The sequence below is a fragment of the Bos javanicus genome, chromosome 4, assembly GCF_032452875.1.
Source record: "Bos javanicus breed banteng chromosome 4, ARS-OSU_banteng_1.0, whole genome shotgun sequence".
NCBI classification, from domain to species: domain Eukaryota; kingdom Metazoa; phylum Chordata; class Mammalia; order Artiodactyla; family Bovidae; genus Bos; species Bos javanicus.
Window position 1 is genome coordinate 29,647,952 of NC_083871.1, and position 24,915 is coordinate 29,672,866.

General features: G+C 36.3%; 1 protein-coding gene across 4 annotated transcripts in view; it reads left to right on the forward strand.

The window, feature by feature from the left end:
* ITGB8 (integrin subunit beta 8) overlaps positions 1–24,915 on the forward strand; it is a 98,947-nt gene that overhangs the window by 27,534 nt on the left and 46,498 nt on the right. For 2 of the 4 annotated variants that reach the window (XM_061413674.1, XM_061413671.1), the window contains exons 2-3: positions 9,050–9,135; positions 19,993–20,164. In XM_061413674.1, the coding sequence (XP_061269658.1) occupies positions 9,050–9,135; positions 19,993–20,164 (258 nt within the window). Of the gene's footprint in view, positions 1–9,049; positions 9,136–9,164; positions 11,430–19,992; positions 20,165–24,915 lie in introns of those variants that run through there. The other 2 variants (XM_061413672.1, XM_061413673.1) reach the window with 2 other exon arrangements.

A 24,915-nucleotide genomic window follows, 5' to 3' on the forward strand; every position in this document is an offset into this window, starting at 1 on the left:
ATAGTTTTGCATCTGATAATGGTAGCATTCAAAAGTGCTATTTCAATTCAGTATCATTCCATTGGGAAGATCCCCGGAGGAGGAAATGGCAATCCACTCCAGTATTCTAGCCCGGGAAATCATGGACTGAAGAGCCTTGTGGGCCGCAGTGTATGGAGTCACAAAGAGTCAAACAGGACTTAGTGACTAAATAACAACAACAGAACTCATTTCATCACATTTTCAAAGTTCTTTAGAAAGAAAGTAACCTTGCTTTTAAAAAAATCAGCAGAAATATTATCAGAAGACCAATGTAAGGAAAAGAAATTTGTCACTATAGGTATATTTGTTTTTTTTTCACATTTGGAAACATCAACATAAGTTCATTCAGATGTGAAATATTAAGTAAACATAGTTATATTGCAAAAATATGTTTGCGAAAGAAAGATTATTTTAAAATGCAAATAATCAGAGCTAGAAAGACTTCAGAAATTAAATAGATAAACTCAATTTAGAATATCAATTATTCGGGCGTCCCTGGTAGCTCAGCTGGTAAAGAATCTGCCTGCAATGCCTCATCACACATTTATTAAGTGTGTACCAGGTGCTAGGCTCACACACTGAGGAAAGAAAGAAAACAAATATAATCACCTGTTTTCTAGGAACTGACAGTCTAGTAGGTTTACTTTTCCAAGGTAAAGCAAAACATTAAAATTCAGTCTCTTTATGATAGATGATCTGTTTTTTTAATGCTATGCTTAACATTTCTAAAAGAGTATTTACATTAATTCTGCTCATCTTTCTCTTATTTTTTTCATTGATATATAGTTGATGTATAATATTGTAATTTTCTGATATACAACATAATGATTTACAATTTTAAATGTTACATTCCATTTATAGGTACTGTAAAATATTGGCTATATTCCCTGTGTGATACAATATATCCTTGTAGTTTTTTTTTTTAATATAATAATTTGTACCTCTTATTCCCCTAACTATATCTTGCTCCTTCCCCGCTTCTTTCTCCCCACTGGTAACTACTAGTTTTTTTCTCTATATCTCTGAGTCTCTTTCCTTTTCGTTATATTCACTGGTTTGTTTTATTTTATATATACCACATATAAATTATATCATACAGTATTTATGTTTCTCTGACTTATTTCACTTAGCATAATACTCTTCAATTCATCCATGTTGTTGCAAATAGCAAAATTTTACTCTTCTTTATGGCTGAGTAATATTCCATTGTATATAACAGAAGATATAGAAGATGTGTTACATATATAACCATATATGTACATAACATATATAAATATATATAACATATATAAATATATAAATTGAATATTTATACATCTATATAGATTTCCCTGGTAGCTCAGTTGGTAAAGAATCTGCCTGCAGTGCAGGAGACTCAGGTTCGATCCTGGGGTCAGAAAAATCCCCTGGAGAAGGAAATGACAACCACTCCAGTATTCTTGTCTGGAAAATCTCATGGACAGAAGAGGCTGGCAGGCTATACAGTCCATGGGACTGCAAAAGTTGGACATGACTAAACAACTAACACAGTTTCTAAATCCATTCATCCACTGATGGACACTTACATTGCTTCCATATCTAGGCGACTGTAAATGATGCTGCTATGAATATCTTATTAATTTATCCTTTGAAACAGATGAAAAATTATCTTAGGCACTGTGTTTATCTGCTAGTGGCCTTTACAAACAGTGACTTAAGTAAGATTGGTGTGAATTTTCCTGTTAATGTCAGAAACAGTCCTGAGAGACAACCCGGAAAGAGGGAAGCAACTCCACAGAGATGAGCAGCTTGGGATCCTTTACTTTTGCAAACTTTACTATCTGTCTGTCTGTCATGAGACAGACAGACTGTGGCTGTCATGAGAAAGGTTACCTCAAATCTGAAGATTGCTGCTGCTGCTCGGGACATCACATCTATGTTCTAGGCAGGAAGAAGGAAGACAGGCATAAGGCAAAAGGGGCCTTCCAGCTGAATCAGCCCTCTTTTTTGAGGAACTCTGACAGAACCCCCATTCAGCAACTTCTGCCTCATCATCCTAGTCATCAGAACTAATCATATGACCACATAAGAGAGGCTGGAAAAGGTGGTGATCCAGATCTTCTCAATGCCATATTCAGCAAAACTAGGATACTGTTAGTAAAGAACCAGGCAGGCAAAGAGCTGTCCTCTGCCTGCTATTCTGATTATTTATCGCTATTTAGGGTACATCATTATAGGAGATATTGATGGCACCCCACCCAGAGTCCTTTTATAGGCTAGCACACCATCCCTAGCTACTTTGAGTTTTGGCTGTTAATGGCTCCAAATGCCACCTTCTCAGAATTGGCTTCCACCGAAGTGACCCACATGGCTCAAAGATAAATGGGACTTTAATCCACCCTGTCTCCTTCCTATGCCCTCCAGGCTGCCTGAAACCAATGAATGACTGGTATGAGGGTATAAAAGTCAGACCACCTTTGCCTCAAGGTGGAAAAACACTGTGGTATCAATTTGCTATGACTTCTGGGTGGGATTAGGCTGAGATCAGACTTTGCACCAACATATTTGCTAAGCAAATGAGCAATTCAATTTTGTATTATATATGTGAACTCCCAAGGAACAAATGAGGAAAAAGAGAAATACCAATGGCTGTATTACTTCCTTGCTCTCCCTCTTTTGAGATACTGCCTCAGGCACTAACTTCCTTGTAATATATTTCTAAGCTTTACCCAGCTTCCCTACCCAGATCCATCTTTTCCAAAGAGCTTCCCACATTTCCATCTTTTCTCTGTTGCCTCTTTACTTAATCCTTATTAAAATTTAACAGTGAAAAAAAAAATTAACTGTGACTTTGGTGGTTTGTTTGCTGTGCCTGATTTTCTAAGGAAGAGTCATAAATCACCTCCTCCCTCTCTATATTTTTTGAGGGGCCTTTAGTAAACAGTTCTCAATCAAAACTTGGAATAACCAGATAATTGCAAATGACTAGAGCACAAATCTATTTCTTTGTTTTCATTTTTATATCAAATGATAGTACATTAAATTTCATGTACGTGAGAGCTTTCGGTAATCAGGTAATATATTTCAAAAATATCTAACATTTACATGACTATGATATACATCGAGAACAAAGAAACTCTGAAGTTATATTACAAACTTTATTGTGTGTGCTCAGTTTGCCTAGTTTTGACTGTTATCAAGTAGAATACATATCCATTATAATATGATTTGTTTTTTTTAAAGGAAGCAGTTTTATATAATTACCCAAGTTTAATTTAATTTGTATAGTAAATGCAATCAAGAAAAAACACACTTATGCATTTTTCACAAATTATTCTATCTAAAAGTAACAGGAGAATCTAAAATGATTAATTCTAGATAACAAGTACAATAATCTTTATTAGTTTTCATTGTTCCTTATTTCAGATAACTATGGACATCCTTTGAATTTTGTTGAAATTCTGTGGTCTAGACTTTAGAGCACAAAAATGTTTCCTAAACTTCCACTTGATCTGATCATTTGATTTATGGAAAGATCCCAAGTTAAACACTGAAATTTCTACTGTCTTTAGGTTATTTTTTCCTGGTCCAGATTCTTCCTCTTTTTAACTTCTATAAATTAAACATTCTCAAAATAATATTAATAAACATATCATTTAAAACAAAATACATAAATGAGTGTCATGAGCATGTAATTTCTTGATTTTGTGTACTTTATCCTATTGATGATTACTATTTATTACAGTTCATGACAGTTACGGAGGCTTTCTTCACATGTATCCTAAACACTTAATTCTGGGAAATGATTCAAAAATTATTCAGATTAAGTCAATGTTCACTTTTTAAAATTTGAACAAAATGAAGGTGTTCTAAGAGATTTTCAGAAATCCAATTAGAGTCATGCCAAATTGTATTGTAATAGATTGGACTGATATGCATATATTTGACTAAATTGCTCAGTTTTTCTGTAGTTGTGGCAAGCAGGGGTTACTCTCTAGTTGCAGTGCATGGGCTTCTCACCGAGGTGGCTTATTGGGGAGCGTGGGCTCCAGAGTGCATGGGCTTCAGTAGTTGAGGCACATGGGCTTAGTTGCCCTGTGGCATGTGGAATCTTCCTGGGCCAGGGATTGAACCCATATCCTCTGCACTGGCAGGTGGATTCTTAACCACTGGACCACCAGGGAAGTCCAGGACTTTCATTTTAAAGAAAACCAGTTACATTTTAAACAAACTTAAAGACACACAATGCCTTCATTTTTTTTTTTTTTGAAAGCAGAACTAAACATATATACACAGATGTATGTGTATCCATTAGTCACTCAGTCGTGTCTGACTCTGTGACCCCATGTATTATAGCCCACCAGGCTCCTCTGTCCATGGAATTTTCCAGGCAAGAATACTGGACTGGATTGCCATTTACTTCTCTGGGGATCTTCCTGACCCAGAGATCGAACCTGGCTCTCCTGCATTGCAGGCAGATTCTTTACCGCCTAAGCTACCAGGGAAACCCTACACAGATGTGTGTACGCAAACATATAAATATATATGTATAAATATATACATCTGTATATATATATATATATATATACACATATAACTTATTATAATAACATTACAATAATCCCTTTATTGAGTGCCTAATATTTGCCAAGCACTATTCCTGGCATGCTTGTACTTGTGATGCATCTCATATAAGTATTTTGATACAGGTAAAGTTAGCCCCATGTTACAGTGGAAGAAATGGAGCCTCAGAGAATTTAGGTAACTAGCTTAAGGGCACATAGCTGCTAAATGGTAGTGCTATGGAAATCTGGTACTTTGTTCACAGTAACCAATTAACCATGCTACCTCATCACATCTGTCACCTCCAGGCGTAACATGATGAGAAAAAGTAAGACTTTCCACTCATGCTCATGCTGCTGCTGCTGCTGCTGCTAAGTTGCTTCAGTTGTCCCACTCTGTGCGACCCGATAAACAGCAGCCCACCAGGCTCCCCTATCCCTGGGATTCTCCAGGCAAGAACACTGGAGTGGGTTGCCATTTCCTTCTCCAATGCATGAAAGTGAAAAGTGAAAGGGAAGTCGCTCAGTCGTGTCCGACTCTTCGAGACCCCATGGACTGCAGCCTACCAGGCTCCTCTGTCCATGGGATTTTCCAGGCAAGAGTACTGGAGTGGGGTGCCATTGCCTTCTCCGACTCATGCTCATAGATCAAGGAATTTGACTTATTCAGAATGTATGCAGTTACTGACAGTATGATGTTAAATCCTTTATTCATTTCTGTCATGGCAGCACACTTTCTAATAAAATAGGGTTTGTAAGGCACTTAGGCCTAAAACAAATGGACACAAAAGAGAGTTCTGAGGATATGTGGTTTATGATATTATTATTCTGTTTCCACTGGCTTAAGAATTTAATTAGAGTCCATTAAAAATCCTTAATTGGAACAGAGTATTGGAACATAAACAACAAGGTGATTAAAACCACATAACTGGACAAATACCTGGATAAGTAGCCACCACTACCATAGAGGAGGGGGAAGAACCGCTCAAGCACACCCTCTAATGAGGTGTCAGCTCTGAAGGCTGCTAGGAGACTTTTGCTGGAAAGCAGCCTTCCTGTGATGCTGACTCAGGGATGGGAATAAACTGAGAAGATGTGGAGACTGATCACACACACACACAAACTCCTAACACTTGGTGTCTAATAGCCCACATAGTAGCAAGACCATTCAGTATAAACAACTGCTGACTAATATGATAATATTATGTTAGGTATTAACTTACTTGCATACTTTAAAATTAAAAAGGAAATCCGTAAAATTATGCTTACCAAAGTGTATTGACTCGTCTTCTCTAAAGTCTAACTATGATACTCTCTAGGAGCCTGGTGGGCTGCAGTCCATGGGGTCGCTAACAGTCGGACATGACTGAGCGGCTTCACTTTCACTTTCCACTTTCTTGCATTGGAGAAGGAAATGGCAACCCACTCCAGTGTTCTTGCCTGGAGAATCCCAGGGACAGGGGAGCCTGGTGGGCTGACGTCTATGGGGTCGCACAGAGTCGGACACGACTGAAGCGACTTAGCAGCAGCAGCAGCAGCAGCAGTAATATTTGACACTATTCCCGTGGAGTTCAATTTATGGCCTTAATCCAGTTCTGGAGAACCAGAAGGCCCACCTCCTTTATATCCATATATAGGATCATTTTTCCTGTAATTAGGTAGACTCTGATGTTAGCCTTGGAACCTAGGAAATATTAATAGAACCAAAGTTTCTGTCTCTCTTGGTCATCATCCTTAGGTGACAAAGTTTGAAAACAGAAGTTGGCATTAGAACTTTTGAAACAAAACAGAAAGCAAAATTCAGAGACAACAGATGTTTGCTTATAAATTCATTATTTACTACATGTGCTATAGAAGTAACAGCCTGACTTGAACTTGAACTGTGTTAACTTAAGACAGAGTCAGACAACTATTAGAAACAAAGACCAGAATCAAAGAATCTGCAGTTTCCCTTCTAGGAGACTGCGGTCTTCACTGCCAGAGCAAAAGTCTCACCGATTAAATGAAATGCATGGTCAAATCTGATCTGAAATAGGCTTAATTCCATCTTCCAGTTGTGTCAAGCTTCAGTTCAGTTCAGTCGCTCAGTTGTGCCCTACTCTTTGCGACCCCATGGACTGCAGCACACCAGGCCTCCCTGTCCATCACCAACTCCTGGAGATCACTCAAACTCATGTCCATTGCGTTGGTGATGCCATCCAACCATCTCATCCTCTGTCGTCCCCTTCTCCTCCTGCCTTCAATCTTTCCCACCATCAGGGTCTTTTCCAATGAGTCGGTTCTTCACATCAGGTGGCCAAAGTATTGGAGTTTCAGCTTTTAGCATCAGTCCTTCCAATGAATATTCAGGACTGATTTCCTTTAGGATTGACTGGTTGGATCTCCTTGCTGTCCAAGAGACTCTCAGGAGTCTTCTCCAACACCACAGTTCAAAAGCATCAATTCTTCAGTTCTCAGCTTTCTTTATAGTCTCACTCTCTCATCCATACATGACTACTGGAAAAACCATAGCTTTGACTAGATAGACCTTTGTTGGTAAAGGAATGTCTCTGCTTCTTAATATGCTGTCTAGGTTGGTCATAGCTTTTCTTCCAAGGGTCAAACCTAAGAGTTGGTAAAGGTCAAGTTAGGTCTGCAAATGTGCTTGATTTATAAACCTAAACTGACTTCCATTCTGGGGACAAAACTAAAAAGGTCACTCCTCTCCTAAATACTTTGGAAATAAGCAGGCTTTACAGTTTTGGAGGATAAGCCAAATGAAAAGTTTTTAGGTTATGGAGTCTTCATAGTTGGAAACCACACTCATAGTAAAGAGAGCCCAAATATTAGTTATTTTTTTTAGTCTCTGGAATTCTAGACTAGTAAAGAAAATTCTAGGCCAGTGCATCTAAATCAGGGAAGATGTTTTGGATAGTGTATTTTAACAGCTGATATAAAGTCAAGGCAAAAGGATGAAGGGGACATAGAGAGGGGTAATAGAACAATGAGACACTAGGAGAAAATGTTTTTAGCTTAACTCATGGATGTCTGGGAAAATACAGGAAAGAATGCTCACTACCACTCCAGGTTAGCACCTCTCTGCTGTGTTTACTCTCCTGTATTCCTCTCTCTCTCTTCACTGCCAATGCCCATCCCACACCACCTCCAAGTCAGAAGATTCTAGAATGTTGGGGCAAATTGCGAGAGAAGAAAAGAAGAAACCAATTAGACGGGGACAGATAGAGATTTTGTAGGTTCTATCCACTTACGTGTGTGATTGGGCACACACAGTCTTTTTTTCATGCCTATTACATGTCTAAAACAGAGATAAACACAAATGAGAAGAAACAAATTGAGATGGCAAAGAGACATGCTATGTAACTTGCCCTCTTCTCCGACCCCTGCTCTCCCCTCTAAGCAGAGAGAGAAGTTCCTCACTATATTCCCATAGTGCATTGGTGATATTTTGTTACACCTATCACTCTGTATTTTATTATTTGCTTATATGGTTTTTACTCCACCTGGATTGCTTAGAACCAAGATATCTATGATATGTACTGTGTGTCTGAAGTAATGGGTAGAGTGCTGTGATTTCCCTACATTTTACTACATTTCATAGTAAAGGATGAAATATAGGAAGCATGTAATTGTTCCAATAAAACCTTATGATAAAATAACTTATGACTCACTCTTTATTATATTTTAGGTATTTAAGTTTATAGTGATGAGTCTCTTTTTAATGATCTAAGTAGTAGGTGGCTAGAAGGATAAAGGTAAACAGTATCCCAGCTCAACTATGTTATTAACACCCAATAGAAAAGTGTGGGTATCTATGCAAAAGTGAATTGGTCATGATATTAAAGTGGTTCAGTCACAGAAATTAAATTAGGTTAACTAAAACAACTCATTCATTTTTGCCATTTTACTTCTAAAATGATGAATCATGCCATTTTATCTGGTTCTGATATCCTTCAAGTCAAAATAATCAATATTAATGCAGTCAGAATTACCAAGTGAACTACTCTGTATGTCCATTAAGATTGTTTCACAGAAACTTCATTCACTATGACTCAATACATATTTACATGTTGAGATTGAGGTCTGTACATGATTATTTTTATAGGAAGAATTCTAAATCCAAAACCACCTCATTGGTTCAGATAATATGAACTATGGTGAAACTTTAGCACACTAAAAAATTTGGAGGATCCTCTACCATTGCAACAGAATTTCAGACCAAACCCCTAAGACTGACTAAAGTCATATTTTTATCACCTCCTTCTCCCTAATTTTATAAAGCTAGATAACTAACTATCCAGAAAATATGGCATATATGAATTGCAGTGATCTGGTTAACTCTTCTCAAAGATATTACATATTTTTGTTGTCACATATTTATAACTATGGGTAAGCTTATTTCAGTTTTCAAAATACACTTTGGTCTAGAATTGCACATAATTCCCAATGTGAGAGTAAACCATAATGCCTCATTTTATCCTCCATTACAGAAGACAATAGATGTGCATCTTCGAATGCAGTGTCCTGCACCAAGTGCCTTGCGCTGGGTCCGGAATGTGGATGGTGTGCTCAAGAGGTGTGCCTTTTTCCTTTCTTTCCCTTTTGGATCCTTTGTCTTTTCCTGCATGATTTCATTGACCTAATATTCTCTGCCTTGAAGATGCATCAGGAAAAAAGAAAGATATTGTTGAATATCAGGAAAATGTTCTTTGGTTTTATGCTTGGAAACAGCATGTTTGGCTGACTATAAGTATAACCTTTTTATTAGGAAAATTATGGTAATTTTAAAATGAAGTGCAAACCGTTTTATGTTTTCCATCTGTTCTATAGAAAGAATTGGCAAACACAGATAGTAACTTTTGATGGGTCATAGGCTTTGTGTGAAACTCTTGCTGCAGCTTGGGGCATTAGGTTATATATCCAAGTTGGATCATTGTTTTGTGCTTGCTTATTAAAGAAAAGCAAGCTAATTTATTATTCCATCTCATTTGTTTTTATTTGAAATACTTGGAGATAAGTGATTTGCTCCCTTTCATAACACTGAACATCAATTCACTGGCTACTTATGGAAAATTTGATGCTTTTGTTTGACATGTGACCCTACTCATGCAATATTGTGTACATTTAAATTCTGTGACATACAAAATAATCAGAAAATGTTTATTCTTCAAAATTAGTATTTTTGTAGTCAAATAAAGAGAAACATATCCCAATAACAAACTTTTTGGGAAAACAATTATAGTGTTTTCTTTCCTTGTTGGGCTCTAAAGTTGTTTTCAGTTATTTCTTTTGTTGGTAATTTTCAATCAAAACTACCTTATATATTAAGTTTCAGTGAAGAAGCCATCTGCTAATTTGGGGTTTTTAATGAGATTTCCTAGGTAACTTACAATTATTTATGTAGTTCCTGAAAATTGAAACTAATAGACTTTTAATGGCCTTTTGTTTGGCGTGAAGAGAAATCTCTAGCTTTTGCAACTTGTTGATTTAGTTGAAAAAATGGTACCTATCATTATCTTTACAATCTCTCCTGTTACTGCTTGCCCTTATGCATCCCCCAGGAGGAAACAGAAATATGAAAAGTAGCAAAGGATGATGGTCAATACTTTCTTCTATGCAGCAAGTCAAGGAAAAGGCAAGGGAAGGGCTCATGAATAGTAACCATATCTATAAGTAAGCAGTCCCCCTACTGACAGCCTGAACGCTTCCTGGATGTACTATTGGCTTTATCAGTCAGAAAAAAGATGCCACTCAAAACTAGGCAGTGCTTTGCCAGAATTCATGGAGCCACACAATGTAACAGGACAATTCCAGAGTTTCCAGGATCAGTTTCATTCCTCCTATGATCCAAATGACCAGGTAGAATTCACTCTTTTCTCTGAGCCTCCCTTTCCTCTTCTCTACAGCCTAAAGTTTGGAGTTTCCTTCCAGGTTTTCCTTGTCAGGTATGCTTGATATTCATCGATATGTTGGTATTTCCTGACCCTCACCCAACATTCCATTTTAGATTTTTACTGCAGCACTAAGGAAGATGATTGCCCTGGAGAAGGAAATGGCAACCCACTCCAGTATTTTTGCCTGGAGAATTCCATGGACAGAGAAGCTTGGCACGTTACAGTCCATAGGGTCACAAAGAATCTGACATGACTGAACACAAGGCACATGCTGAGGATACACAAAGAAAGATTATTACAGTTGTGAAGACTGTGCCAATTTAACTTCACTTCCTTAGAACTTTAGTGATTATAGCTTAGAGGAGTTTTCAAAACATGGTTCAGAAACCCAGTTGTCAGCCAAGTGCAACATGCCAGCCATACAGAATCAGTCAGCTTCCAGAGATCACCCTTCTCCATTTCACACCTCTACTGGCACAAAAAATTGGAAGAGTCACAGTTATGGGAGCAGCAATGTCAGTCCTACCACAAGGGAGGGATTTTGTATATTCACAGGAGGAATAGGTGGTCATGTGGAAGGAGGTAAGCCAAGAAGGAAAGGTGGAGTGGCTTCCAGAGGTGTTTGCTATTGGTCCAATCCTCAGAAGGGGATCTCAGAAAACACCCAGAAATGACTTAGCTGTTCATGTCCCAAAATATTCTTCTATGTGGTACAAGGTAGCCTAATATTTATATTGAAAAAACAGGCTCTGAAATGAGATCAACTGGGATTCAAATCCCAGTTCCATCAGTTTCCAACTATGTATCCTTGGCCATGTTAACCTATGCACTGTGAACTTCAGTTTTCCCTAATTCTAAAATTCTAATTCTAAATTCTAATTCTAATTCCCTAATTCTAAAATGGAAATAATAACTGAAACTACGACAAGTGGTGGAGTTTAAATGAAACTGTATGTGGGAAGCATTTGGCACACAGGTATTGCTTAAGTTACTATAAGAGCTACAGTGAGACTCAAGCAATTCATTCAGACCTAAGAAAATCGCCTGAATTAAGAACACGTTAGAGGAAGCAACCTGTGTTAAGACTGTCACACTGGAAGATAAGATATTTGGTTTCCTTTGTTTGCTGGGTCAATCTGTTGTACTTTATTTTTGTTGGACTGTTTTGATTTTGCTAATGTGTGTATATTCAGTCACATGTTTCTATTCAGTCACAGTTTTTATTGTTGTCATAAACCTCAGCCTCTACACTGGGCTTTTGAAGTTCTGTACAGTTTTCCTTTTTTTTTTTCTTTCTTTTTCCTTTTTTTTCTTTTCTCTTTTTTATAATTATAATTTTTAATTTCTTTAAACCTATTATATTTTTTCTACATTTATTCCTTTCTTTGCCTTTCCTATTGTACTTTTCCCCTTGCAGTTAATCTTTGATGTATATAAATCTTCATCTACCTCTGTTTAACTTTGCATATCTATTCTTTCTTTCTTTTCTTTCTTTCCTTCCTCTCAATATATTTATTAGTTTTGTTTTCATTGCTTTATTTCCCACTTGGCACCTTGCTTTAGTTTTGTTTTCCAGTTTGTGCTTTAGTTAGTTTTGTTCTTAACTGGTAAATATAATTTTTTATTTCCTATTTTTACTGAGTCAATCTACTGCACTTAACTTTGTTGAACTGTTTTTACTTTGCTTATGGGTCTATATGTATATGTGTATATTCCATTATTTTAATTTTTATTTGCCTGATTTTGTAACTGCAATTTATCTGGGGTTCAAATTTGTTTTTTTGGTTTTGGGTATTTGTTTTAATCTCACTTAATGCCATAACAAACCACTTGTGGAATCTTAGTTCCTGACCAGAAATCAAGACCTGAGCCTTTGGAGTGGGAGCACTGACTCCAAGACCCTAGACTACCAAAGAACTAACTCTAGGGAGTATCAAATAGTGAGAACTCACACAAAGGAAACCGCTTAAATATAAGACTAGGCGTCACCCAACCACCAGTAGCACCTTGTGCAGGACACCTCATCTAAACAACAAACAAAACAAAAATACAAACACAATCATCAGCAGATAGGAGTACCACCTCACTCAGCCTTGCCCATCAGAGGAAAAACAAACAAAACTCAGCACAATCTCACCCTATATGAAGCTTACACAAACCACTGGACCAACTTTAAGATGACAGAAACCAAAAGGAAGAAAGAATTCAGTCTTGAAGCCTGGGAAAAGGAGACCTCAAACACAATTAGTTAAAAAAAAAATGAAAAGGCAGAGAAATATTACACAAATGAAGGAATAAACTAGAAACACAGAAATCCAAATAAATAAAGAGGAAATAGGCAAATTACCTGAAAAAGAATTCAGAATAATGAGAGTAAAGGTGATCAAAAACCTTGAAAACAAAATGGAGAAAATGCAAGACTCAATTAACAAAGACCTAGAAGAATTAAAGAATAAACACACAGAGACAACACAATTACTGAAATTAAAAATACTCTAGAAGGAATCAATAGCAGACTGTCTGAAGCAGAAGAACAAATTAGTGAGCTGGAAGATAAAATGTTGGAAATAACTTCTGAAGAGCAGAATAAAGTAAAAAGAATGAAAAGAACTGAGGACAGTCTCAGAGACCTCTGGGACAAAATCAAATGCACCAGCATTCGCATTATAGGGGTCCAAAAGAACAGGATAAAATGAAAGGGTATGAGAAAATTTTTGAAGAGATTATATATAAACTCATACACCATGATCAAGTTGGGTTTATTCCAGGAATGCAAGGATTCTTCAATATATTAAAATCAATCAGTGTGATACACCATATTAACAAATTGAAAGATAAAAACCATATGATCATCTCAATATATGCAGAAAAAGCCTTTGACAAAATTCAGCACCTATTTATCATTAAAATTCTTCAAGTAATGGGCATAGAAGGAACATACCTCGACATAGTAAAGGCCATATATGATAAGCCTACAGCAAACATTATTCTCAATGGTGAAAAACTGAAAGCATTCACCCTAAGATCAGGAACAAGACAAGAGTGTCCACTTTCACCACTGTTATTCAACATTGTTCTAGAAGTCCTAGCTTCAGCAATCAGAGAAGAAAAAGGAATAAAAGGGATCTAGATCAGAAAAGAAGAAATAAAGCTCTCACTATTTGCAGATGACATGATACTGTACATAGAAAACCCTAAAGATAGTATCAGAAAATTACTAGAGCTAATCAATGAATTTAGCAAAGCTGCTGGATACAAAATCAATACACAAAAATCATTTTTGCATTTCTTGCATTTCTATATACTGTCAAGGAAAATCAGAATGAGAAACCAAGGAGTCAATCCCATTCACCACTGCAACAAAAAGAATTATATATCTAGGGAAAAAATCTACCCAAGGAGACAAGAGAACTGTACACAGAAAATTATAAGACACTAATGAAGGAAACAAAAAATTACATAAACAGATGGAGATATATTCCATGTTCCTGGCTAGGAAGAATCAATATTGTAAAAATGACTATTTAGCAAACTCAGTCTACAGATTCTTGTGATCCCTATCAAATTACCAATGGCATTTTTCAAAGAACTAGAACAAAAAATTTTACAATTCAGATGGAAACACAAAGAACCCAAACAGCCAAAGCAGTCTTGAGAAATAAAAATGGAGCTGGAGGAATCAACTTTCCTGACTTCTGATTACACTACAAAGCTACAGTCATCTATACAGTATGGTACTAGCACAAAACAGAAATATAGACCAATGGAGCAAGACAGAATGCCCAGAAATAAACCCATGCACTTACGGGTGCCTTATTTTTGACAAAGGAGGCAAGAATATACAATGGGGCAAAGACAGCCTCTTCAACAAACGGTGCTGGGAAAATTGGACAGCTACATGGTACTGAAGAATTTATTTACATGGCAGCAATGGAGAAACAGGCATAGAGAATAGACTTATGGTCATGGGGAGAGGGGAAGAGGGGGGGAGATGTATGGAAAGAGTAACATGGAAACTTATATTACCATATGTAAAATAGATAGCCAACAGGAATTTTTTGTATGGCTTGGGAAACTCAAATAGGGGCTCTGTATCAACCTAGAGGGGTGGGATGGGGAGGCAGATGGGAGGGAGGTTCAAAAGGGAGGGGATATATGTATGCCTATGACTGATTCATGTTGCGGTTCGACAGAAAACAACATAAGTCTGTAAAGCAATTATCCTTAAATAAATTAATTAATTTTTAAAAAGTCACTGGCCATATCATTAACAGAAGGAGCTGTCCAGTCCCCACATGCTGACTGGGTATCATTGACAGGAAAAATGCTATGGTTATTTTTGAAAGATCACCCACAATTAGGCACATATGCAACTGATGGTTTTATTTCTTAGCCAGCAAGGGTAGAGGGACAAGAAAGGAAGATGCACTTTTTTCTCTGTGCGTGATCAGAAAAGATAAGCAAAAATAACGTAAGCCTGGTTTTTATAACTCTCAAAGCTGGACAAAAGTAAAAGTTCACTAGAAAATTTACACAGAGTATAATCAAATGGTCTGCATTCTTGTGTAGCGTGTTAATCTGTGATTTTATATATTTTGACTTCTCTTTCTCTCCATGCTACATAAATATAACTGGAAAATACTTAGAACAGACAAGAGTGTATTAATATTATCTAGTTCAATGTTTCATATCCCTTTTAACATATGTGAAAGACTTGACATATCTCTGTCGGGAAAAAGAGACAAACATATCTGAAAGTTTTAAAGGCTTCTCTGTCTTTTCTGCCTGATACGTCAGACACAGGTTGTGCCTGCATAGCCAAAAGTTTTCAGGTCAGCCTTGGAACATAATTAAACTAAACTATAATATTGGGATTTCTTTGGAAGGAATGATGCTAAAGCTGAAACTCCAGTACTTTGGCCACCTCATGCGAAGAGTTGACTCATTGGAAAAGACCCTGATGCTGGGAGGGATTGGGGGCGGGAGGAGAAGGGGACGACACAGGATGAGACATCTGGATGGCATCACCGACTAGATGCACATGAGTTTGGGTGAACTCCGGGAGTTGGTGATGGACAGGGAGGCCTGGCGTGCTGCAATTCATGGGGTCACAAAGAGTCGGACACGACTGAGCGACTGATCTGATCTGATCTGATAATATTGGGTTGGCCAAAAAGTTCATTCAGATTTTTCATGTCAGCTTACTGAAAAACTCAAACAAACTTTTTGGCCAGCCCAATACAAAGAGCTTTCACTGTTAAAAAGGAAAATGATAGAATCTTTTCATTTCTATGAAGATTTCCATGCTTGGAGCATAGAAAAGACTCAGAAATGAGTACAAGAAAAACCTTTTCCTATTTATATCTCCAGATTACTACATTAAATGGATGAAAGTGACGACTGATGAAAAGTCAACTAGGGTAATAACTTCAGCCTGGGTGTTTCATTCTCAAGTAGGTTTTAGATGCAGACAGTTGGGAGGATGATTTTGCTTGAATATTTCTTATAAAAAAGTAAAATATAAGAATTAGAAGACATTGAAATGACTCAAATCACCAAAAGTTAAAAGGGTGTGGTTTCAAATTCTTTTCTTTTATACAAAGTGGAGAGCAGGCCACAAGTGGGTAGGGGCAGCATTCCATTCTTTGTTTTGATGCCACGATCTGATCTTTTCTTCCCTTTTCAAATCTGTCAAATTGGCAACGTATTTCTAACTTAGTTTTTACAGTAAAGTAAAAACAGCCATGCTGATTCAGACACTGCAAAACAATTGAGACTTTTTTGCCTATTTCAGCAAAATGATTTGACATTTAAAGGTCAAATGATATAGCTTGATGTATAGTTGCAGTGAATTAACCACCCTCCCTTCTCTTTCATTCTATATACATAAATCACAAAATTCTGGCCGAAAAGAAAAATCAGAGTCTTTTGGATCATATTTACTTTCCTAATTTGAAGTCCTGCAGTTTTCACTTTTGTAAAACACATGTGGCCTTTGGTCTGTGGCCTGTCACGGGAGGCATGAATGAGCATACATGTACCAAGGCCTATATGCCCTCAGTATTCCCCAGGCTCTAAAAACAGATGAGATCCCCTCATCTAGTCCCATAAATCTAGCAGTATATGCCACCTTTCTTTGAGTAGCTCCAAGTTGTTTAAGAACTAAGTCTTACATTTTGTACCCCTAAGTTTTATCAATAAATAGGATAAATTTGGTAATGAGAAATTAAGGCTTTAAACATTTTAAATTTCAGGCTAAAATCTAGGTGTGTGGCCATCAGCAAGGCAATTGTTTTCATTCCCATGAAGTCATTCACCAATGACACCTGGAGATTTTGATTGAAAAGAACATATTCTTTCTTGTCTTTTAATTATATTTTTATTATAACTGTGCACCACACTCTAATTCAGGATCAGTACTGTGAAGAGTAACATACTAAACATTTTTGTGCCACATACTGTCTCTGTTGTGCAGCCTTCTTCTTTTTTATTGTTTTCAGTTCAGTTCAGTTCAGTTCAGTCACTCAGTCATGTCCGACTCTTTGTAACCCATGAATTGTAGCACGCCAGGCCTCCCTGTCCATCACCAACTCCCGGAGTTCACCCAAACTCATGTGCATCTAGTCGGTGATGCCATCCAGATGTCTCATCCTGTGTCGTCCCCTTCTCCTCCTGACCCCAATCCCTCCCAGCATCAGAGTCTTTTCCAATGAGTCAACTCTTCACATGAGGTGGCCAAAGTACTGGAGTTTCAGCTTTAGCATCATTCCTTCCAAAGAACACTCAGGGCTGATCTTCTTCAGAATGGACTGGTTGGAACTCCTTGCAGTCCAAGGGACTCTCAAGAGTTTTCTCCAACACCACAGTTCAAAAGCATCAATTCTTCGGTGCTCAGCCTTCTTCACAGTCCAACTCTCACATCCATACATGATCACAGGAAAAACCATAGCCTTCACTAGACGGACCTTTGTTGGCAAAGTAATATCTCTATATATGCTATCTAGGTTGGTCATAACTTTCCTTCTAAGGAGTAAGCGTCTTTTAATTTCATGGCTGCAGTCACCATCTGCAGTGATTTTGGAGCCCCCAAAAATATAGTCTGACACTGTTTCCACTGTTTCCTCATCTATTTCCCATGAAGTGATGGGACCAGATGCCATGATGTTAGTTTTCTGAATGTTGAGCTTTAAGCCAACTTTTTCACTCTCCTCTTTCACTTTCATCAAGAGGCTTTTGAGTTCCTCTTCACTTTCTGCCATAAGTGTGGTGTCATCTGCATATCTGAGGTTATTGATATTTCTCCTGGCAATCTTGATTCCAGCTTGTGCTTCTTCCAGCCCAGCGTTTCTCATGATGTACTCTGCATATAAGTTAAATAAGCAGGGTGACAATATACAGCCTTGACGTACTCCTTTTCCTATTTGGAACCAGCCTGTTGTTCCATGTCCGGTTCTAACTGTTGCTTCCTGACCTGCATACAGGTTTCTCAAGAGGCAGGTCAGGTGGTCTGGTATTCCCATCTCTTTCATAATTTTCCACAGTTTATTGTGATCCACACAGTCAAAGGCTTTGGCATAGTCAATAAAGCAGAAATAGATAGCATATTAAAAATGTAAAAGGTATTTTTTAACACTCAAGCCATACATCTACGAGCTATGGTTGTGTTTGTCTCACTGTCTCTAGTTTTCCAACCCTTGTTCTAAATTGACAGAATTAAATTAAAATCCTTATATGAATGTTTTTATACTGCCTACTTCCATTCCATCTAATTCTGCATCAGTGCTAGGGATCTCTGTATTCATAATTAGTGATCTCACATTCAAGTAATATTAAACTTGATAATCTCCTTTCTCCATAACTCTATGACATTCTTTGCTTCCTCTAAATTTAATGCCTATCAAAAGCAGAGACATTACTCTGCCAACAAAGGTCCGTCTAGTCAAGGCTATGGTTTTTCCAGTAGTCATGTATGTGGATGTGAGAGTTGGACTGTGATGAAAGCTGAGCACCGACAAATTGATGCTTTTGAACTGTGGTGTTGGAGAAGACTCTTGAGGGTCCCTTGGACTGCAAGGAGATCCAACCAGTCCATTCTAAAGGAGATCAGTCCTGGGTGTTCTTTGGAAGGAATGATGCTAAAGCTGAAGCTCCAGTACTTTGGCCATCTCATGCTAAGAGTTGACTCATTGTAAAAGACTCTGATGCTGGGAGGGATTGGGGGCAGGAGGAGAAGGGGATGACAGAGGATGAGATGGCTGGATCGCATCACCGACTTGATGGATGTGAGTTTGAGTGAACTCTGGGAGTTGGTGATGGACAGGGAGGCCCGGCGTGCTCCAGTTCATGGGGTCGCAAGGAGTCAGACACAACTGAGTGACTGAACTAATTAACTAACTAATGATAATTACATTAACTCACTTAATGGTTGAATTCTCTAATGGTCTGCTGACTTAAACAGGGACTCTATCCGTCTTGTTCCATTCTGCATCCTCAGTACCTAACAGAACTACTGAGTTAGTATTCAATCAATACTCTTTTGATTGAATGAATACTTGATTGGAAATGCAATTTTTTGAATCATTTGAACCGGAGAAGGAATGACTGAATGCCAGATCAAAATAACCACTCCCAGGAAGATCACTAAGCAAATATTCATCTAATATATATAGCAAATATCCCAAATAATTCAGGCCAACATTATATATAATAAACTATATTTCTATACTTTTCAATACATTTTCTGTTCTTAGGGAGAAAAACTGGTTACATGACAAATAAAAATATTAAATTTTTCTCAGTCAAGATAAATTTTAAGCTTGCTCAACTAATTCCAAGTTTATTGGATGGCTATGGAATTAGCATGAACTAACCAATGCTGAATTGTAATGAAAGTTCAAGATTCAGTTGCAAAATCAGGAGAATCTGAGCTGCAATTTTATATCTCCCAGACTCACTGTGGCATCTTCCTTGGTTTACTGAATTACTTACATGCTATTATGCGTATAAGAAGTGAGGGAATTTTCAGTCCAAGAAATATAGATTTCCAGTTCATTCTTTTATGAATTTTGGTACCTCATTAGGCATGTGATTTCTGAGGACTTGCTCCCACATTCTAAACATAATAGAATATAGTAAACATACCAGTTGGGTTCTTTGAAAATTAAAGCTTAAGTGCAGAACCACACTGAATGGTCTATTTTGCCTAAATTTTCTTCTGGAGCAGTATTTCCAAAGTAAAATATTTAGAAAGAATTAAATTGGTATAATTTTACAGTGATCAGTTAATAATATTTAAAGTACTTGGTTTAAATCTCCTTTTTAATATTCATTTTTTCTTTCAAAATAAGATTTAGAAATTAAACTTATTTAAGACAAATTTGCCAGTATTCTTCTTGGAAACATGCAGCTATTCTTAACAGTCATATAATTTGTACAATATTGGAAGATGGTTTCTTGGTAGTACTCATTATGTGGTTTTCTTTGGTTATAACTGGGATGATATGCACTAAAACATCATTGATTTTCCTTCTTTTAAACAGGATTTCATTTCAGGTGGATCAAAGAATGAACGTTGTGACACTGTTTCCAATTTAATACACAAAGGCTGCTCAATTGATTTAATAGAATACCCTTCTGTGCGTGTAATGCCAAGTGAAAATGAAATTAATACCCAGGTGACACCAGGAGAAGTGCTGATCCAGCTGCATCAAGGTACGGTTATTTTCAAATATATCAACGTTTATTCTCAAGTTAGAATTGTATCTAGCCTTTGTTGCTGTATATGTGCTCAGTCCTGTCTGACTCTTTGCGACCCCATGGACTGTAGCCCACCAGGCTCCTCTGTCCATGGGATTTCCCAGGCAAGAATACTGGAGTGGGTTGCCATTTCCTTCACCAAAGGATCTTCCTGACCAAGGGATCAAACTCATATCTCCTGTGTCTCATGCATTGGTAGGCAGATTCTTTACCACTGAGTCACCTGGGAAGCTCCTGCTGCTAAGTCACTCCAGTCGTGTCTGACTCTGTGTGACCCCATAGACGGCAGCCCACCAGGCTCCGCCATCCCTGAGATTCTCCAGGCAAGAACACTGGAGTGGGTTGCCATTTCCTTCTCCAATGCATGAAAGTGAAAAGTGAAAGAGAAGTCACTCAGTCGTGTCCGACCCTCAGCAACCCCATGGACTGCAGCCTTCCAGGTGCCTCCATCCATGGGATTTTCCAGGCAAGAATACTGGGAAGCTCCTAACTAGCCTTATTTGTTCATATTTAACATTTTATGACAGGCAGTATTGTTGCTGTAGAAATGACAGTGGGCTCAGAATCAAGAAATCAGAATTCTAGTCTTTCTTGTGCCTATAGCTAGCTAGCTGTGTGGCCTCGGACATTCTCTGCAAACCTGACCACGCTATATTATAATTATGTGTTTCCAGTCTTGATCACATTATACTATAATTGTGTTCCTAGGACACTGCCAGCTCTGTATAAGAAGAAGAACATGTTTTATTCCATTTTGTTTTTCCAATGCCTATCAGAGTGCTGGCATGTAGTAAGCATTCCATAAGTGTTTGCTGAATTTGTTAGTTGATTAATTAGTAAGAGATGTGAATTAGTCTTAGAGCCTCTGTGATAAGCTTTTAAAAACAAAACTATAATTCATAATTATCATAATTAACTTGAGCTGCTTTAGTCCCTGAGAGTAGTGCACACTTTTCGTCCTATACTTCTCTAATACTTGTCCTTCCATACATTTGTATTCCACAGTTTGGCGTATGTAGTAGGCCACTGGAAATTATTCATTTTTTTTAGTGCCAGAGAGTCTTTTAGTGCCAGAGAGTTTTTTTAGTGTCATCGAGCAAACTGCATATGGCAAGATAAGTTCAAGTACAAAGATATGCATCACTAAATTATATACATTTAGTTTTAAGTGGTATGCAGTTGCCTTGAAGCCTTCATTATTTCATTTTGGGTGGTCTTGTCCTGTTACTAAATTTTTGAATAACTATTATCGACAAATGCCCTCCCAATTCCAAGGTATTTTTCTCAGACTCTTTGATTACCAGAATAACAAAGTCCATTTCTTTCTTGGCCTTAGGCATACTCCCAGCTTCCAATTAAAACTGTGCACATCACCATATCAAATAATTATACAGACTAGTATGGACATATGAATGCTAGCTGCAAAGGGATACACAAAAATGAAAGTAACTAGGTTGGTATTATAACACTTGTCACCTTCTATTGCTGCCATAACGAAATACCATATAGTAAGTAGCTTAAACAAAAGAAATTTATTTTCTCACAGTTCTAGGACCTAGAAAGTCTGCCATCAAGGCACTGCCAGATTCAGTTTCTGAAGGGGGAAAGAGTGATAGATAGAAAAGGAGCACTCTGTTGCATCTACATATAAGCCCACTGATTCCATCATGAGGACCCGACCCTCAGAACATCATCTAAACCTAATCAACTCCCAAAGGCTCCATCTCCAAGCATTACCATATTGTGAGTCAGGGCTTTAATATATAAATTTGGGGGGGGGGTTTCAGTCCATAGTCCTTGATATATAAAATAATATTTTCAAAGTCCATGAAATAGTTTTAGAAATTAATTTTATTTTATGCAAAAAAACTGAACTCCAAGTGAAACTGTTTTTATAGGCCAACATCTCTGAACACCTTGCAATAAAATTTGAAGCCAATATAAGATGATTAACAAATATTAAATAATAGAGAAACTAAGGAAAGCTTCTCCTAAATAAATTCTATTTCCAAGAATAAATCAAAATTCTACTCATAGACGATTTAATAATAATGATAATAACAGTAGCACACATCAGAACATAATGGGATGTGTTCAAAGCTGCTCTCAGGAAAACTCAGAACTTTAAATGCTTTTATCATTGAAAAAAATGAAGCATACAGATAAAGATATAGGAACAACAAAAACAAATTAATTAAGAAAAAAACAAAATGAAATAAAAAATAGAAATTAAAAAAGAAACGAATGTATAAATCTAATAGCTAAATCGATGGCAATGCTAATTAGAAAAAGAAGACCCAAAGCAAATGACCTGATTATACAGACTATGACCAGATAAAAAAATATTGGGGGGGAAAACTTCAATACATTAAAAATGGTAAAATATATAAATTATGATAAAAATAATTTCCTAGGAGAATATAGAAGACTAAAATTGACTCAAGAAGAAGTAGAACCCTAAGAAATATAATAAAGATATAAGAAGTTAAGAAAATTCTAAAAGAAACTCTCCCTAAAAACATTAGGTCTAAATATTTTCATGGGAAATACACTTTAATGTTCACCTAAACATTCAAGGAACACATTATCCCTAGGCTACATAAATTCTCCCATGGTTTTTTGAGAAGGCATAGAAGAGAAGCTACTCAATCTTTACAAGTTATCATAACATTAGGATCAAATCCCTAATAACATTTTAAATAATCAAATTAAACTTCATGTGATAATAAGAACAATAAGAACAATGTCACCATACAAGTAGATTTAACCTGCAGTAGTTGATTATCTTAAAATCAATGTATTTTTTGTTATCTTAGTTTGCCAAAAGAATAAAAATATATATTGTTATCTCAAGATGCCAGAAATCATACAATAAAATTTAGTGTCCATTCCTGCCCAAATGAAATTGAAGAATACTTTGTTAATACACATTAAAATCCTTCTGAAAGTTTTATATAAAAGCAATCAGACAAGAAAACCAAATATAAGCTATAAACATATTGAAAAGATAAAGCAAAATTAATCTTATATGTCTACACAGAAATCCAAGCAAATCAAACAAAACTAACACTAAAGTTAAAAGGCTGTGAAAGGAAAATTTTTAAATATTAAATGTAATCTAAAAGAGATCATTTCAAAGCAGCAACCTAAAACATAAACTGTCTGGCAATAAACTTTCTAAAAAATGTGTAGAGTCCATTGTGCTACCTAAAAGCCAGTATGAATAAATGCAGAAGAATTCTATGTTCCTAAAAAGGAAAATAATATTATAACAATTACAGTTTTATATATATATGTATATATCCAGTAATATAACAAAATCTAAGTGAATCAATAAATGTAAGACAATCCCAATGAAACTTGAATGCACTTTGTTGGAACAAATATTCAATGATACTCATTATACATGTATATATCTGTATCTGTCGGTCTCTCCATGTATATATAACAACCTATTTATTTAGGGTACATTTCTAGTCATAGATTTACTAGGTTATATATATTATTAGATTATTCACACACAAAAAATCATATCCAGTTAGGCTTTCCAGAATCAACTTTGCCTATTTCTCATTCTTTTTAATCTCTTCAGTTTGTTAAGTGTAACTAGTCCATTAACTATTTTCATTTGTTTTGTTCCCAGTACTAGAAAGCTTGAACCTTTTTCTTAAGTTTATTAACTATCTTTACCTCTCTATTTTGTGTGTGATTTTTCAACAGCTTACAGATGAGGCTTATCATATATTGTTTGCCTCCAAAAATATGAATAGCCTTTAAAAATATCTGGCTCTTTTTTAAATACTTAAGATTTGAAAATTACAAGGTGCATTTTTTCTACTTGTATGTTACATTTAAATTTATACACTTACATGAATTTAGTTTGTTCTCTTTTGTAGACATAATGGTGGCTGAATCCTCCTGAAACTATAAAATAATAGTTCAAAACTTGAGAAATTGTTTCAGTGCTGTAGATAAGCAATGGCAGTGGTGGTAACAATGCAGGAGAAAAATGGCCAGACTTGAGAGATAATGTGGACGTTTTGTCCCCAGAGATTGGTGAAATCATTATGGGGCTTGATTTTAGTCAATACTAATGAATTTGTGTATGAAAATACTTTAATTGTCTAGTGTGTATAAGTTATCCTTCCTATAGCTATGAAAAACTGTATTTTTATAATCTGCATATATAGCAAATAATTATTAAAATAGGTATAATAAATTCATCTAAAAATGCACTGTGGCATCAAAGACATGCTAGCTTTGGGGCATAATATATAAAGCTGTATCTGGAATTTTACCAATTCTAGATATATGTATAAACCTCATTCCTTATGATGTAAAACTCCTTTACACTCTAACACAGAGATAAGAGCTGAGGGTCTGTTATAATGCATGCTATGTGTAAAATATGTTTATTCCCTAATCTGATATTTATTTGTTAGATTTATTTATAGACAATCACTTTATTTTTTGTATGATTAAAAACTCATGACCTATGTAGCATCTATTAAGAATTTTTTAAAGCTTTTATGGATATTTCTATTATATCATATACTGACTAAGCTTTTAAAAGAATATTAAGAATATGTACAAAATACACAAAATCAAATATTTTAAATGAGATTTTAAAAGGACACTTTCTTTTACTTTATACTTCTTAAACTATACCTCTTTTTCTTATTTTCACCTATCAATCTTATGGAGAA